The sequence below is a fragment of the Cavia porcellus genome, unplaced genomic scaffold (assembly GCF_034190915.1).
Source record: "Cavia porcellus strain 051 isolate PalLab524CR breed Dunkin Hartley unplaced genomic scaffold, mCavPor4.1 scaffold_30, whole genome shotgun sequence".
Taxonomy (NCBI): domain Eukaryota; kingdom Metazoa; phylum Chordata; class Mammalia; order Rodentia; family Caviidae; genus Cavia; species Cavia porcellus.
Genome location: NW_026947513.1, coordinates 11,723,848 through 11,741,988, shown reverse-complemented (window position 1 = coordinate 11,741,988; position 18,141 = coordinate 11,723,848). Strand labels below are relative to the sequence as shown.

Below are 18,141 nucleotides of genomic sequence, written 5' to 3'. Positions count from 1 at the left end.
GTTTTAAAATACTTTGAGATTTTAATTGTACACAATAACTTTCAAAACCGTGTTTCCTAACAAATGTCTATTTTAAACAGTATAAACAGACAGCTATCACTTCATTGTTGATGATTGCATCCAACAGTCATTTTTCTTATTACAAACAAGAATCGTGTTGTTTCTTACATTTAGTTACTGTCTGCCTTTAGGAAACATTTTTTCTGTACGTTTTACAGAAAAATAAACAAATATAAGATAATGAAGGTCCTTGACTTATGATTAGAGTTAACTTTATTTTTTTACTAATACTGCAAACACAATACACATTTGTATGATGCCATATTTAAATTTCGATTTTTTTCTTGGATTATTCATATGCACTGTGAAACTCTGCCCCATAATACAGGATATCAACAGCAACCGTCAGGGCTCAGTCAGCTGTGCAAACACCAGGGTAAATAACTAACACTTACAGTGTATTGTTGCTAAGTTATAATGTTTGATAAATTAGATATGATAAATGCATTTTAACTTACAATATTTTTATCTTTCAATGAGTATATAAGGAAACAACCCCACTGCAACTCAAGAAGCATTTGTACAGTCTCACCCTAATATCATAATATGACAATATGTGAAAATTGATTATTAAAACTCAAAGGATTTTCATATTTATAAAAAGTAGCACAATATCCAATTCAATGATTTCACATTACTTGTGAGCTTCCTCATCCTGTCCTTTGAGATATAAGTATTAAATATCAAATATCAATATTATGTCTCATGGGAAACTGAGTATTTCACAGTAATTCCACCATTGTCCATGAGGCTGAAATTCCTTTATCTTTCCACGGTCTTGACTCCATTGTATTTTTATATTTTCTCCCTAATGGTACACTGAATGTATAATTGTTTCCTTCCCTCTCCAAAATAATGCTTTACAGAGTCTTTGATCTAATTGACAGTGAATTTCAATATATAGCTCATCCTGGAAATCATCTTTTGATAACTTCTGCTACCTATCAGTGAGAATTATTCTACATAGGAAATCAAACTGTAAAATAGTTCTGACTCTAGCAGAAAATAAAAAAAATGAACAGAAGTGATTATCTATGTGCCAGTCCACTTATATGGGGTTTGCAAGGTTTTCATGACTTAATATTGATAGTCATTATCAATAATAATTCTATCATTATTGATAGAATTATCAATGTTCTTATTGGTTATTCCCTCTTCTGCCTGCTGACATGTTATTCAGCACTCCTATCCCAGGGTATTGTGGATGTTTCAGAGTCTTAAATGTATTTGTAGTATTTTATTAAATTTTTCTTCTTGTTTTTTTCTCCATAGTCTATTATTGTCAAAACTTCTTATTATTAGGAAGTGCATCTAGATGTCTCATTAAACCAGCTTTACAAGACATAAAGATGTTGTTAAAACTGCTCAGTTCTCCTGTTATACCATGAAAGCAGCCACAGAAAATACATAAATACATGAGAGGGCTTTATTTCAATACAACTATGTGAGAACAAGTGCCCGGTGGATTTCCCCTATGGATCAGTTTGATCATCACTACACTAAATGAAATATAGCATCGTTAGTGGTATTGATGACCATGGGGCATAGTCTGTTGATCTTAGCCCTAAGCAAAAGCCATGTGATATTTAGAAATAATATTATTAAATATCTCATAAATATAATTACATATAAATGTCATACGCCATATGTAAGAAAACAAGGATAAAATTGAGCCATTGAGGAGTCAATAACTGAATTTATCCAACAGAGCGTTGCCAGCACAGATAAATTTGTCTCTTCCTGCTTTCCATTTCCATGGCCCTGCTGTTCCAGTCCCCTCCTACAGCCCTGCTTAACCTTCTAGAAAAAAATTAATATTCCCATTCATTATCAATTCATAATTCATTTGTTCTATGAAGGTTTCTATGTTTTACAAACTTGAGTTGAAAACCAAATTAACAAATATTGACCATTATATTGAAAGAAATACACAGTAGTATCTCACATGGATAGTGACAAAAGATGGTAAAAACTGCACCCGGGAAGGCACTGTCATATTTTGCATACAAATAAATGTTAGGTAGTGTGAAGGGACTTGAGAGACACTGCTTCATTTAGACGGGCCTCAGTTGAGACATAAACCCTGTCCAACCATTTCAAGAATTTGAGTTTCTTGCATTTTACTTCATGTTAATATTGCCTCCATCCTTGGCCATCCCCACAAGAACTGAAACAAGAAAAGCCTGCCTTGTGACCCCTCAGTTGACAGCACGTGCCTCAGCCTCTGACAGTGTTGATTGTTTTAAGAATATTCACAAATGACTGCCAAAGTGCCCAGAGTGTAGATTTTGTAGACTAGGAGACCCATCTACTCCCCCATTCCCACGTCTCTTTCTGAGGCACCACCTGTGGGGAACTAGCCCACACCCCCAAATTTTCCCTACCCAGTGACCCACTTGCAGGGATCTAGTCCTACAAGTTTGTTTCCCTGACCTGAGGGCAAGGGCAAACAAAGATGAATAAGACAGACACACAGAGTCAGTTTAGCAAGAAGGCAGCCAGGAGGCTCTGCTCTTAGAGTAGTCCAAACCTCTGACACCCTCTTTTCATTCACCCAGACACTGGTACAAGCAACTAAAGTAACACATGATTCATCTCCCTCATATCATCTCTTAATACACGCTCAGCTAAAGAACTTCATCTCAGCTATAGGAGCATTTCTCTAGAACATGCAATGTGCCATTATCCTGTGTGCTGCCCTTCTCCATTTTGCTCACAGATGAGGTCAATTAATTCTTATTCTTTCTCTCTGGTCTCCCACATCGAAGCAAATTTGCACACAGAGTTCTTAATTCTTATTTGGGGGGGCGTTCTTAATTCTTAAACAATCAGGATTGACTATGGGTTTGTTAAGCAAATAAATTTTGCGTAAATGCTCATAGCATATAAAACTGAAGAAATTAAGTTCAAATTGATACCAAATTTGGAGTTTAAGTTGGTTGCAAATTTGGTAAACTTTTTTCATTAATAGTAAAAAGACATAGTTCTGAGCTTGAGCTACTTGACTCTATGAAGGTGATCATGCACTTCACTCCTGCAATGAATTAATATGCATATATTCATATCAATATGTATTTTGATACATATTTCATTGTATCAATATACATAGATTTGTTTGAACTGCGGTACATAAAAGTTTCTATTTGATATTTTAACCTTACTCTTATTCACTTGATTTTTTTCTCTTTTTACCAAAGGAAAACATTAATAGCTTTTTAAATGTTAATACAAACTTTTGTACAGGGCATAAAATTAACAGCTACATTCTTTGCTTTTTGAAATATAACATAATTCAGATTTTTAATGCATTGATTAAATGTTTTTCATCTATTTCATGAGTATGAGTTGATACATAATTTTTATTTCATTTTTGAGGATCTACTTCAGTCTGACTAAAAATTAGATAGCAAGTATTCTCAATTTTTCTATGTTTTGTAAATGTATGCATCACTTCTTTGAAAAGTTGGGAAATGCAATTTTTAAAGATTTTTCTGTTAAAATATTCTCTGAGATTTTATTTCTTCTCTTATCTATATCTGCTTTTTAAGATGCATTATTTCTCTAAGTGATCTTTGATAATGATTTAGATTTATATCTATTGGGCACAATTATAATGTAAGAACATTTTTGTAAAATAGTAAACACAGGTATTTGGTGATCAATTAGAGGTCTCTCGACCAAGTTTCTGTTCTTCTATTTCTGCTGAATTTAATTGACCTTGAGGTTGTCTATAGCCCAGGTGCATACCTCTGATAAGCACTGAGTCAGAGTAATTGTCTGTACCTTCAGACACCCTGGACTAATACAATGACACCTTTAACTTTGCTCATTCCTCTTGTTCCCTGGAGTGTTTCTATATTATGACAATGCATATGACTGAATGCATGCAACCAATTATGAAACATTTTGTCATTTGCTTTGTACATTCCATTTCTAAATTCTATATAAACTAAGCTCTATATAAATTAAGCTCTTCCTAAATGCAGCACTGTTGCCTTTGTGGAATTATCCCACAGCAGTCCACTGGCGTGAAGATTCAACAGTTTGCTGGCACAAACATTAAACATTTCCTTCTTATCAAGTCTTTGGTTTGGTTTGGCTTGGAAATTTTCTCACAACATATCCTCTGTTCTTAACATTTTGATGTATTTTATTTTGAAATTTGAAACAAACCAACTGATATGTAAGATAATAAAGATAAATCCTGATATTTCATAAACATCATCCACATCATAGACTTACATATTAACTTACATATACTATCAGGATCCAACAATTAAATATTTGTCCCTTGTCTGGAGAGAATATGTTTGTGTAAATTTAAACACTTGTTTACCAACATGGTAGCAATCTAAAAACAAAAACATAAATGAATGAAGCAGAATATGAAACACAGAAACAAACCCATCCAACCCAACTCTTAACATAGATGCCAAAAGCATATTTTGGGGGAATAGACAGCCTATTTAACAAAAGGTGCTACAAAACGCATATTCACATGTAGAAGTTTGAAACTATGTCCATATTTTTTATATTTTACAAAAAACAACTCAAAATGTTTAAAATATTTAAAAATAAGATCTGAAATGTTAAAATTGCTACAAGAAAACATGGAGAAAACTCAGAAACAAGAGCACAGACAATGACTACTTGATGATTCCAGTAGCTCAGAAATAACAGCAAGAACTGACAAATGGCACTGCATCCTGTTAAAATGTTTCTGAGCAGTGAAGGAATCAAAAGAGTAAAAAAAGAAAAACAGCCCAGGGAAGGGGAAAAATGACATACATTTACTCCAATATAACATAATTCGGTTACTTCCAATCGAGGGTTTTCTGCCTTTCTCTATCTTTACTCCTTCACCTTAACTCCCTTCCCTTGTCTAAAAATCTCCCTTCCATTGTAGTGCCGTTGCCACAGGCAGCCGAATTAGTCAGAAATATTATAGGTGGTCAGACAGGGTAAGACCCTTGACAGAGCCAGTGCAGAGGACCAGACACCTTGTAATCCTGGAGGAGATGGGCATGCCCACTGCTGACCGGATCTCAAGACAAAAGGCAAAACAAATGCAACCACACCCTAAGTATGCACATCAGGGGTTGATATTCTAAATAGGTATGTGTCACCTGGAGGAAGCCAGGAGTCACCATTCCAACCCCTATAAAAGAGTCATTTCTCTTTAAGCATGCCTGCTTGCCACATGACTCACTTCCCCATTTGTCTCCAGTTTAATCAATTTTACCAGAAATGATGCTATTGGTTGGCCATTGTTCTCTCCCACCTCATGCCTACCTGCCTTGCCAGCGCCCATGTTTTCCCCATCTTAGACCCAGCTCACCTTGTGGTTTTGCTATGTAAAAGGCCCTCATAAAGACAGAGTCTTTGGCAACACCCTTGGGACCTCTTCTGTCTCTTTCTCCCAGACAGAAGCTTTCTTTTTCTCAATAAATATATTCTTCTCTTAACCTCCATTATTTCTAAAATTCATTCTTTGATTTTAGAAAACCTTAACTTATACTGGACATCTAGTAGATTGGGTGTTCCATTCCTCTCTATCACTATCATTTTTTCCACCAATACTATGAAAAACCTTTAGCCATCTAGACAGGAACTTTTGTTCTACAGACTAGAAAGACAAAGTGAACCCACATATGCTTTTAATCACCTGGTGAACAAGTGTTATTTTATTTTAAAAAATGACTGCATTTTGGAATTAAAATTGTAAAGATGTTTCGGTTTATATATTTGTGCATGTCTGTATACATGGTATATTTGTGTGATATTTTTGTCTCCTTATTATATTATCAAATTAAATTTTCAATGAGCATCTTCATTGGCCTTAAGAGAAAAAAAAACAAATATTTATGTAAATGAAGTAAACTCAGAAAGAAGTGATTGAAATACTTTTCAAATTTACATGATAAGGACCAGGGATTCAGTTCAGTACAGCACCTACCTGGAAAGCCTGAAGTTTTGGATTTGATTCTCAGTACAAGAAAAAGCCATGACATGATTTGGGGAGCTCTTTTGTAATTTTAATATTTTTATGTGCTTGAAACAGACATGTCTTTGAAGTTTCTATCATATCTAGTGGCATCACTTTATGTCTTCTTATTTACCTCAGTAATAAACTTCTGACTGTATTATAAAATTTATTAGGATGAAGAATGACGTAAGATAATGAGTAGCTGTTCAAGCAAGCTGGAAATAGTTATTATAAAGATAATTGATTAAGGAAAGTTATGTACAATAAAGTTTAGGTGTAAAGGTTCTTCTTCCTATACCAGATGTCAAAGTTCTTATCAAGAATGGAACTTTAACGTAAAAGGAATTCTGTATAAACTACAGTTCTCCAACTTAGCAAAAGTCTAAAAAGGTAGGGATAAAATTTTGCTTCCTGTGTAATTTAATACTGGAGAAAAATAAAGATATTTGAATCCATTAATAAATATGGTGTAGTAGACCTCTATGAGAAGAAAAATGAGTTTCTGAGTTATGATTTATAGTTTTGCAAGATACAGATGGCTAATGTGACACACAGTGTATGTTTACTGGCTTCCTGCTGTTCACTAGAAATTAAAGTCACAATGACTTAAGAATTGTAATTAATATGTGCAGCTAACATTACTAGAAATAATAGATGAAAAAGACTCCACACACAAGTACATGGATAAAATATGCTTTTCATAAGATAAGGTAAAGGTATAGAGAAATTTGGTTTGGTGTTATTAAGAAAATGGAAACTTTTTTTCTTAGAATGACCGAATTACAAAATAGTAAGAGAAGTATATGGCAAAATTCAATTCATATGAAAGTTGTAAAAGTTTTACAGAAGATAAATCTTGTGAGAAGAACTTTTTTGTGCAGTCAAGCTCGCTATGATTAGAATTGAATTATTTATGTTTTCCAAAGATTCGGAGCATTTATAGCAAAAGCGTACTGCTGCAGAAATTCCTACAAGTCTAGTCATATTATTGGTCTTGGTAAGAATTCTCAGACTGAAAGTGAAGAAACTGGTTTCAGAAATCTGCTCACGCAATTCTATCCCAGTGAAATTCCACCCAGGTATTTGGGCAAGTTTCCATATTATGTCAACCAGTACTAAAATCTTTAAAGCAAGCAATTTGTGTGAATAAAGTCAACTTTCTGATTATACTGTTTTAAATGAATAAAGAGGTTAAAAAAATATACCCTATGTTGAGCATGGTGGTGCACACCTGTAATCCCAGCACTTGGAAGTCTGAGGGGACAGGACCACCACAAATTTGAGGCCAACTTGGGCTACATAGAGAGTTCAGGACATCCTGAACTACTTACTGAGATGAATGAATAAATAAATAAATTCAGTGTACATGGAACTCACTGACAGCAGAGGCAGCCAAGTGGTCCTTCTAGAATTCGTAAAGCTACTCTAGTTAAAAAAGCCTTTCACTTGACAACTCATCACAGGATAGAAAAAACAGTACTAATTATTAAAAAAAAATATTACCACTATGACTGTCTTAAGACTGCTAAAATATTTTGTAATGAACACTAGCTTACACATTCATAATCCTAAAAGAACAATAAAAACTTCCGGTGACACTTTATAGCCAGTCTTTATTGTTTTCTTTCTTTACTAAATCTTCTATTTTTCTCAACATAGGATTCATAAAACCATAATTTGTGAGTTGATACAGCTAAGACTCATGCTTTAGTAAGACTCCACAGTGATTGTTGGGACCATGATTGAATGAAAAAAAAATGATACAGTGAACTATTCTATTATTGGCAATACCTACATGTGTTAACAGTGAAAGATACAAGATAGAGGGGAAACTTGCCCTTGATAAGTTAAACACCTCTACTAAAACTAATTACATTGACCAGATGTAATGTTCTGGTATTTCCTGGTAGCCTAACTGATACTAGATTGTAAAAACCTGTCTGAATAATGTTGCATGCAGTATATTGTACTTCCAAACCACACACACTGGAGACCTGCAATTTGTAGAAATTAGCAACTGCTTATACAATATTGTTGAGCTATACCTAAAAGTGGGTTTTGACACTGGGTGTGGTTATGTACCTTAAAACATGTGATACAGTCAACTAAGGGAAAATTTCCCTCTGGATACTATTCAGAAACATGTAGACTTCTGGACAAGCAAATAAAACTGACCTTTGGTCTTTTGCCTTGAGGTGGCTCTTGTCCAGGGATCTCTGTTAGTTCTGTGGAAAATGCATCTGTTTTTTCTCTATCTCACAGGCTTGGGCCTTGTTTTTTAGCCTGCCTCATCCCTGTCTTTCACATATTTTCCTGTTAAGTTCTCAGAATACCTCACTTAATCAGAGGTCAAAGCAATCAATGACTGAAATTAGTACTTATCTTGAAGTAGATGAAGATTATTGATTTTCACTTAGGAAAGCTTCCATTGGGGATTTTGGGAACACATTCTTCACAGTAGTGGGGGGTCGACTGTGTAGAATTTAGAACTAATTCATAAGTGCATTGAATGGTTGTTCTTTTTAGCTGATCAAATCCCTCAGAGATAGACAAAAGTAAAGTCACCTTCCAATAAACGATTGGGAACTTTCATTTCCCCCCAAAAGTACTTAATAGAACATTACACAGCTTTGATGTTCTTTTTTGACCAAGCCAGAGTCTTGTGTATGATGCTACAGTACAAAGAACGCTACACTTACCTTCTTTCTGACATAAGCACTCCAGAGAATTTAATTCAAAGAGTGGCTGCTGCTGCTAGTTCTTTGAACTTTGCAACCAAATACATACACTAAAATTTCCTCAAGACAAAACAGAACATGCCATGTCTTGGTGGAAAATTTAAAAACTTTGATTTCTAGATCTTTAATAGATAATTAGAAACATGGATATTCCAGGGCTCTCTAAACTTCTTGTTTCTTTTAGTGGGTCTACAGTTTACTGTGACTCTTTGTCCCCTCATCACTAGACTGGTATAAAGATAAACATATTATAGGTCATAACACATTGCAGGTTACCACGGTCTATAGTCAACATTACATACCAAGCAAATACTCTGACCAGTGAAACGCAAGTTACGATGAATTACTTTAAATATCTTAACCTTGAATTGCATGATTTTGAAGTTTTGATGCTCCTTGTATCATCTGTCAAAGGATATTTTGATCCTTGCTTTCCTAGCACATTTCTGTGTAGCATTAGACATTTAAATATTCACACATTTAAATATTCTGTTTATACTGAATGGTCACATTTTGTACAAATACCAAAATCATAAAACATAAAAGTCACCTAACTAATCTGACATTGTGAAATTGCAAATTCTGCACTGAGGTCAGGCAGATTCATTTGGTATTTGCAAAAACTACCCAGCACCATAGTTTTGGGCAATCTCAGCAAATTGAAAGTGTGGCAATAATGAGCATTTTTTAAACAAAATAAATGTTGCTTCAAGCAGATTCCAAACTAGAATTTTAGCCTTAAATACATCCCTACACATAAAATATACCTTATTTTGACAAAAGTCTTTTATGACAAAGCAATAGCCAGAATCACACTAAATGAAGAAAAGCTTAAAACTTTCCTCCTAAAAGCAGGAACATGACAGTGATGTCTGCTGTCACTGTTGAGGCACAGTTAACATGTAGAAACACATTCAGGAGATGGTAAACTTATAGATATTTCATGATTAATTAGAGGTCTCTGACCAAGTTGCCATTCTGCTGTTTCTGCCAAACTCAATTGACCCTGACAGTGTCCACAGCCCAGCTGCAGATGAACACTGAATCAGAGTAGCTCCCTGTACCTTAACGCACCCTGGGCTGATCCATGCTCATTCAATAAACACCCTCACTCCAGAACATTTCTATACTATGGCAATGCCCTTAACTGTGCTCATTCTGTAAGATCCCCCTGGCCTGATTCCTGCAGTGTTTCTATTGGTTTAAGGCTAGCCTGTCTGTCAACATATGATTCAATGTATGTAATCAATCATGTATTATTTGGTCACCTGCTGTGTACCTCGCACTTCTATTTCTATATAGAATAGACTCCTTCCTGATTCAGGAAGGTTGCTTTAGAGGAATTATCCCTTCAACAGTTCACTGGCATGAAAATCCAACAGTCCGCTGGTATAAAGATTAAATGCTGCCTTCTCATTTCCTCAGTGCAAAGAGTTTTTCTTTTGGTTTGGTTTAGTTTGGCTTGGCTTGGAAAATTTCCCACAACATCAATACTTTCTATAGAACACAGTTTTCAAAGTATTAACTACAATAAGACAACAGATATAAATAAGAGTCATGGAGAAAGAAGGAAGATATTAAATTATGATTATTTGCTGATAACAAGATCCTCTAAATAGCAGACCTGAAAAACTCCGACAGACTCCAAGAACTGATATCCAGATTCAGCAGGATAGCAGTATACGAAGTCAACACTCAAGCACCAATAGATTCTTGCACACTAGTAACAAAATCACTGAGAGGAAAATAAGAGAAACAATACCTTTTAAAAAGTATCTAGAAACATGAAATTCCCAAGAGTTAACTTATCAAAGAAAGTGAAGATCCAAGAGTTAACTTATCAAAGAAAGTGAAGACTTCTACAATGAAAATTATAGTGCTCTGAAAAGGGAAATTTAAGAGGATACCGGAGTATGGAAAGATAACACATCCTGGATAGGCAGAATCCAGATAGTCAAATGACCACAATCCCACAATTGTTACACAGGTTTAATGCAATCACAATCAAAATACCAGTAATATACCTTACAGAACTGGAGGAAACAATTTTAAAATTACTATGGAAACAGAAAAACATAGAACAGCAAAAATAGTTCTGGTCAGTAAGGGCAAGGGACGGGCATCCCAATCCTGGATTCCTGCTGTACTACACAGCTACAGTAATTAAAAAAAAAACATAGTATTGGCAAAACAAATAAACTTTTTGATCAATGGAACAGAATAGAAGATACAGAGGCAACTCCAGGCATATTCAGCTATGTAATTTTTCACAAAAGGGCCAAATTGCTGTTCTAGAGAAAAGACAGCCTCTTTAACAAATAGTGTGAAAACTTCGAGAAGAATTAAAAATATCATATCACAGTGATATGTAGTCACCTATGTTTACGGCAGCACAGTTTGTAATAGAGAAATCTTGGAAACAACCCAAATACTCATCAACAAAGGAATGCATAAAAAAGTTATGTTTTTTGATATACAATGCAGTCATACTCAGACATAAAGAAAGATAAACTTTTCATTCCTAGGTAAATGGATGAGACCATACTTTTAAGTCAAATAAATTGGACACAAATGTGTAAATATTTCATTACTTTCCAGGTATGAGATATTGAAAGTGTAAAAATGGATCAAAGTGCATTGAAAGGCAATGTAAGTTAGGAAAGCATTGTTGAAAAAAGGGATTTAAGGAAAAGGGGAAGGAAAAAAGGGAAAAGAAACAAAAGATAAAAGAATCATAAAATGGACAGAAAACTTTGTCAATAAGATGGGGAAGTGGGGTTGGAGGGAGTGGAGGCAATTGGAAAAAAAGGGGAACCAAATATACCATATACAGGTATAAATTCCCTATGATGAATATGATCACTATGCATATCTAAATTATACCAATAAGGTCAATAAGAATTAAAGAGGAAAATAAAACTGCTAAAGATTGAATGCAAACCTCTATCTCTCACAGTGCACTAATCTAAAATTAAAATGAATCGAAGATCTGAACAGTAGCATAGAAACAATCTCCTGGAAAATTAAATAGAGAAAATTCTTGCAGACATATGTATACGCAAACAGTTTCTGAACAAAATCTAGTTGCACAAGATATAATACTAAGAATTCACAAATGAAATCATATCACTTAAAAAGCTTATATAGGCTGGAGATTTGGCTTAGTGGCATAAGTGTCTGCCTGGCAAGCACAAGGTCATGAGTTCAATCCTGGTACAAAAACAAAACAAAACAATAAAACCACTTATGTAAAGCAAAATAAATCACTAATAGGGTGAAGAGACAGTTTACATAATGGAAAAAAAAAAACATTTTCCAGGAAGTTGTCAGACAATGGACTAATATCTAGAATATGTAAAGAACTCCAAAGAATGAGACTACCCAAATGTAAATACCCAGTTAAAAATAGGTATCTCAAATAGACATCTCTCAAATAAAGAAATGCATACAGCCAATAAATATACTCAAAAATATCAACATTGCTGACCATTCGAGCAATACAAATTGAAACAACATGGAAATTTCATCTCACTCCAGAAGGAATGTCTACTCTCAAGAAGTTAACCATTAACAAATGCTGTTGAAGTTGTGGGAGAAGGAAATGCTTCTCCACTGTTGATGGAATTGTAAACTGATACAGTTGCTATGGGAACCTGTATAGAGATTCCTTAAAAAAACTAGAAGTATAGAAGTATAAATTCTATTTTACCCAACTAGTTCCCTTCTAGATATCTTATCATAAAAGTTAAAGATGTCAAACCACAGTGATATAGATATGTACATCCCTATGTTTATAGCTGTGCAATTTGTAATGGATGAATGGATAAGAACTGTTGTTGTATTTATACACAAAGGAATGCTACTCTTCCATAAAATGAATAAATTTTTTGTAGGGCAATTTTTTGAGGTTGCAAAATAAAACACAGGTAATATGAAAAAGAGAAAGAAGAGAAAAAGGTACTGTAAGCCAGTGTGCAAAATGCATCTAAATGTGTACCTTGATTTAGTACAATTGTTTTACATGTTTAAATGGTTTTTGTCCTATTAGTCTGGCTTTCTATCTGTAAATATGATAACTAACTGTGTAAAGTCTTATAGATTAATAAATAAATCTAATGTTGGAAAAAACAACAAAAAGGAAGGCAGAGAGGGAAAATGTGTTACGTACATGCATCGATTACCTACAGTGAATGTAATCAATACGTACAGCAAACACATACTAATGACAGAAAAAAGTAAACAAAGTGTAACCTAATGTAGGCTACATTCTTTTAACCAAGCAGCTCATGTCCAACCAAGCAGTTATCCGGCCCGCGGATCAGTCTGTGGGCCTCACCTGGAGAGGGGACAGAGATGGGGTGCTGGGCAAGAGGAGAGAGAGAAGGAGACAAGATGAAAGGTTCCAATCAAGTCTCATTCATTCTGAAAATGGCGACAACTTATATAGGGTGGAGGTGGGCCAACAGGGCAGGAAGAGGGCATGGAGTGCTATCTGATAGGTCATTGTCACATCTGAATATATGACGTAAGCAGGAGGGGATTATGGGTAATGTAGGCAAACATGAGGATCATGGGAAATGTAGGTGGACACGGCAGAGGCCCACAGGAGGGGGAGATAAGGTGGCAGCAGTGAGATATGCCTCTCCCTACATCTCCTCCCTATTTATTTATAATATCAAGAGTATGGCAGGCCTTGTGAGGATGGTGCCTGTCTTGGGTCATGGACTCTCTTTGTGATCCCAACCAGGCCTTTCCTGTCATGGGCCTGCAGGACAGCAGTTGGTCCTGTGCCTGTCTTAGGTGGCTTGGCGGTGTGACGTAAATGTCCAAGTTGCCTGTCTCTGGCTGCCCATCCAGTGCCTCAGGCATTAGGGCCACATCATTATGTGGACCATTGGTGGATGTTCTTTCCCAATAAGTTTGTTGTTCTGCCATCTCCAATTGATGGTAATGTACCTGAATGGGCTTTGCCATAAACACGTCAATTCTGTTATTAAGGAGTGTCATGATCCTCTGGAAAATACAAGGGCCTACAGTAAGGAGTAGCAATAAAGCAGTGAGGGGTCCCAAGAGGGGGGCAATGTAAGAGAAGAGACCCCCCCCACATGGAAGAGAAGGTAGTTTCTTTGAGGCACTCCTTTTCTCTCTCTCTGAGGCATTCTCTTAGCTTAGTCATGGACTCTCTGATGACTCCTGAGTGGTCGGCATAAAAATGGCATTCTTCTTTGAGGGCAGCACATAAGCCACCCTCCTTCATAAATAGGAGGTCTAGTCCTCTTCTATTTTTTGGACTACCTCAGATAAAGATGTCAAGGATGCCTGTAGAGCCATTACAGATGGGCTGCAGGAGTGTCAATGATCCCTATTGAAAATGGCCTAAACTAGCTTTTGTTAGGTTGGGGGCAGGGGAGATGGGGGCCTTAATGCCTGTGCCCTGTTTTCCTAGGCCCTGATTTGGGAGAAATCCATTTTTGAGCATTTGTGCTGTGACTATACTGTTGGGGCTACCCATAATTATTCCCATTTGGCTAAGTAAGTCTCTGCCCCATAAATTAAGAGGAATTCCCTAACAACATAAGGGTGTATGTGGCCCTTCTTGCCTTCTTGATCTTTCCATATGAGAAGGTTGACACTACGCTGGAGGTTTTTTGATTGTCCAGTTCCTTGTAGATGGATCATGGAAGTCTCTAAGGGCCAAGTGAGGGACCAGTCCTCTTTTATAATAATAGTCATATCAGCACCTGTATCTATGAGGCCTGAAAAACTTTCCATCTAACTGTAAGGTCATAAGGGGCTTATCTTTAGATATGGACTGGGCCCAATATACATCTGAGGACCCAAGAGATGAGTCTCCCCTATAGAAAGCCAAGGCAGTGTTGCGAGTCTGAACCAATGGCAACAGCACCAATTGGGCAATACATTGTCCCTGTTTAATAGAGATGACACCAGAAACGGAAGAAGCCATGATTTTAATTTCTCCTGTATAGTCACTGTCTAAGACCCTGGGAATTTGTAACCCTTTAAATATGATACCGTCACGTCCAAGTATCAACTTGAATGTATTGGTGGAAGGGAGGCCAAAAATCCCTGTAAGGATGACTTGAGCACCCGTATCTGGGGTTAATACTGTGTTGGAAGTGGAATCTTGAGGTCCAATCCTGTGCTTCCTGTTGTGACGCGGAGGAGGTCTGAGATGGATTGTTTTGTGCTGGGCTGTTTTGTTGTGGGACCAACCTTATAGCCCTGGGGGCTTGTCCTGGGTAGGGGGTTTGGAGCTGACCCCGATTCCCGTTTCCCTGCTGGGGGAGGGGGTTGCCATCTACTCCCGTTTTTGATCTGCATTCATTAGCCCAATGATATCCCTTTCTGCATCTCGGGCATAAGTTTGTGGGTTTGGTTTTGGGTTATTGTGTTGGGACTTTTGGGCCGTAGGGCAGTCTCTGGCAAAATGGCCTATCTGATCACATTTAAAACATTTGCCATTATTTATTTTCCCTCCTTGCTGTGTGCAAGGAGGATCTCCTTTACCACTACAGCTGTACATGCAGTTGTGACCTGAGCTTGATGGTAGGCAGGGCTTAAGTCAGCGCACAAGTGAATATAACCTGAGAGATCCTCCTTTTTTCTATATGGTTTGATAGCAGCCTGGTAGGCAGGATTAGCATTTTCATAAGGCAATTGTTTAACAAGGTCAGAGTTGTCCTCGGAGGTGCCAAAGAGATGCTCAGTTGCCTGTAAGAGGCAATCAACGAAATCAGAGAAGGGTTCCTTAGGTTTCTGTTTTATTTTTGTAAGGGAAGAAGTGACTCCACCAGAGGGGAGATTTTTTCCATGCTTTGATTGCTGCCAGAGTGATCTGAGCAAAAAGGCCTGCATTTGAGCTTAGTGTTTAGCATATCAACCTGTTCCTGTTAGCATGCAAAGAGTATAATGATTTCTCCTGTTAGCATTATCTTTAGGTAAAAGTTCACACTGGTCTTTGAATTCTGCCTTCCAGAGCAGATAATTACCCCCAGAGAGTGTAGCTCTGGTTAAATCCCTCCAAGCATTAGGCATAATCCAGCCTTGGGTTAAGGAATTTAAAACCACAAGGGTGAAGGCTGCCGTGGGACCATATTGGGATATTGCTGTTTTTAATTCTTTCAGGGCAATTACTGGGAACAGTGTATGGGCCCTCTAGTCCTCGGTGCTAGGGGTGGTGGGTCTGTGTCTGTATCACTATCATTTGGATCCGAAGCACTATCAGTTTCTATATTCCATGTCTGTAGTTGCAGTGGCTGTCTTTTTTTGTTTCCCCTAGTTGTTGTAATGGCCTGTGTTTTATCCCTTCTATGTTCCTGGCTTGGGGATCGATCCCCGCATCTAGTTTGTCTTTTTTTGTCTCCCCCTTTCTTTAGTTGTTTCACTGACGCCATCTTGTGGACCGGCGCCATCTTGGGTGGGTCGAGTTGTCTCTCCGCCATTTTGTAAGTCATCACCACCTGTGCCAGTTGGAGCGGTTTCTGTTACCGGAAAAAGTAAAGGAGGTGCCATTTTTAAGGTATCTGTTTTTGGAGGGTGAGTTATTTCTGTTACTGAGAACATCATTGTTGGTGCATCTAAAGGGGACGAGAGACTACATCTAGCGACTGAAGTTGTAAAATGAGTCTTTGTCTCTCCTGTTTTAATTGAAGCCACTGTTGTAAATAATGGATCTCTGTCTCTAGATCAAGGAGATCAGGAGGTGGACCAGGCAGCTTTCGGAAGCCAAACAGAGGGTTATCTATCTTTTTTGTTATGCCTTTTGTCACTAAATTAGGCTCGACAGATAGCACAGGGGCTACAAAAGGGGGTCTCTCACTCTGATACTGAATAGCCTCTTCCACTAGTTGTGACCGATTAATCTTTGGGAGATCAGAAAGATCAGGATATATAGGCTTATATGACGGAGGGGGTGTGGTGGCACTGAGCTCTATGGAGCACTGGCAGCCAGTCTGAATGGTGGTGCCATTTTGAGTACCCCCATGTGTTTCAGAAAGGGGAAATGGCAGCAATTCACCATTTTGGAAGTCTCCGGAGGAGAAGTCTCTGGAGGAGAAGTCGCCATCTTGAGGGGGCTCCAGAATATGAAGAACCACAGAGCCAGGAGAGCTGGGTGCTTTGGATAAGTCTGGCAGCTCTGGGGTACTATTGCGGGAGGCAGATAATGCAACCTCACCCTAAGCAAGCATCTCTGCAATCTAGGGATCTGCGTGACGTTGCATCAGCAGCTCAGAGATTAAAGTCCAATGTGTGAAAGAAGTTACCGGAACCCTTTCTGGACCAAAGACCCTACAATATTTTTTGAGAGCATCTCCTACTCTTTGCCATCTTTTTAAGTCAATGGAGCCCTCTAGAAGGAACCAGGGACACACAGAATGCACAAACTGAAAGTACTGTAATAAATCTTTAGTTTTAACCTTAATCCCTCTAACCTTGAGTGCCTCCCTGAGGCTGTTTACGAACAATTTGTGTTCACTAAGTGCTTGCCCCATGACAATCCCATTCACCTACCGTGATTCAGGCAAAACATAAGGTGGCCATCTGCACAGATCACAGGGACAAAGTTCCGAAACAGTCACGCTGGCTGGCGATTTACTCCCGTGAACAGTCCCACGATGAAATCTCTCGTGCCAGGTCGAACCCCCATGTTGGGCGCCACTTGATCTGGCCCACAGATCAGTCTGTGGGCCTAGCCTGGAGAGGGGACAGAGATGGGGGCTGGGCAAGAGGAGAGAGAGATGGAGACAAGATGAAAGGTTCTAATCAAGTCTCATTTATTCTGAAAATGGTGACAACTTATATAGGGTGGGGGTGGGTCAACGGGGCAGGGAGAGGGCATGGAGTGCTATCTGATAAGTCATCGTCACATCCAGATATATGACATAAGCAGGAGGGGATTATGGGTAATGTAGGCAGACATGAGGATCGTGGGAAATGTAGGCAGATGTGGCAGAGGCCCACAGGAGGGTGAGATAAGGTGGCAGCAGTGAGATATGCCGCTCCCTACAAAGCAGGAACAGTTCAGTTGCAGCCAGTTCCAGGCTGTCAGGTGTCTTACCTTGCTGATAGAAGGCAATGTCAAGGGCAGTCATCAGGGTATTCACCTCCCTCACTTTCTGTTTCTCGTTACAACTGTAACTGCTAAAGATGCTAGCATGTGTGCGTGGGGGGCGGGGGGCGACCCTGGATGGTCTCTGTTCAAGTAAGCTTTGTCACACTATAGATTGTCTTCATTTTTGTTTCATATTTTTCTATGGGAAGGGTTTGATGATGGTTAATTCTGTCAGTATTTATTTCTGTGCTCTGTTCTTAGAAGATATTTTCTTTGACTCAAAA

At 37.8% G+C, this 18,141-nt stretch overlaps 1 protein-coding gene across 1 annotated transcript in view; it reads right to left on the bottom strand.

The window, feature by feature from the left end:
* Positions 1-16,371, bottom strand: part of LOC100714016 (E3 ubiquitin-protein ligase RLIM-like) — a 194,953-nt gene extending 178,582 nt beyond the window's left edge. The window contains exons 1-3 of the mRNA XM_063240416.1: positions 16,195-16,371; positions 15,313-15,516; positions 14,562-14,710 (exon numbers count right to left, since the gene is read on the bottom strand). Of these exons, the coding sequence (XP_063096486.1) occupies positions 14,562-14,710; positions 15,313-15,516; positions 16,195-16,371 (530 nt within the window). The remainder of the gene's footprint in view (positions 1-14,561; positions 14,711-15,312; positions 15,517-16,194) is intronic.
* Positions 16,372-18,141: the final 1,770 nt, after the last annotated feature.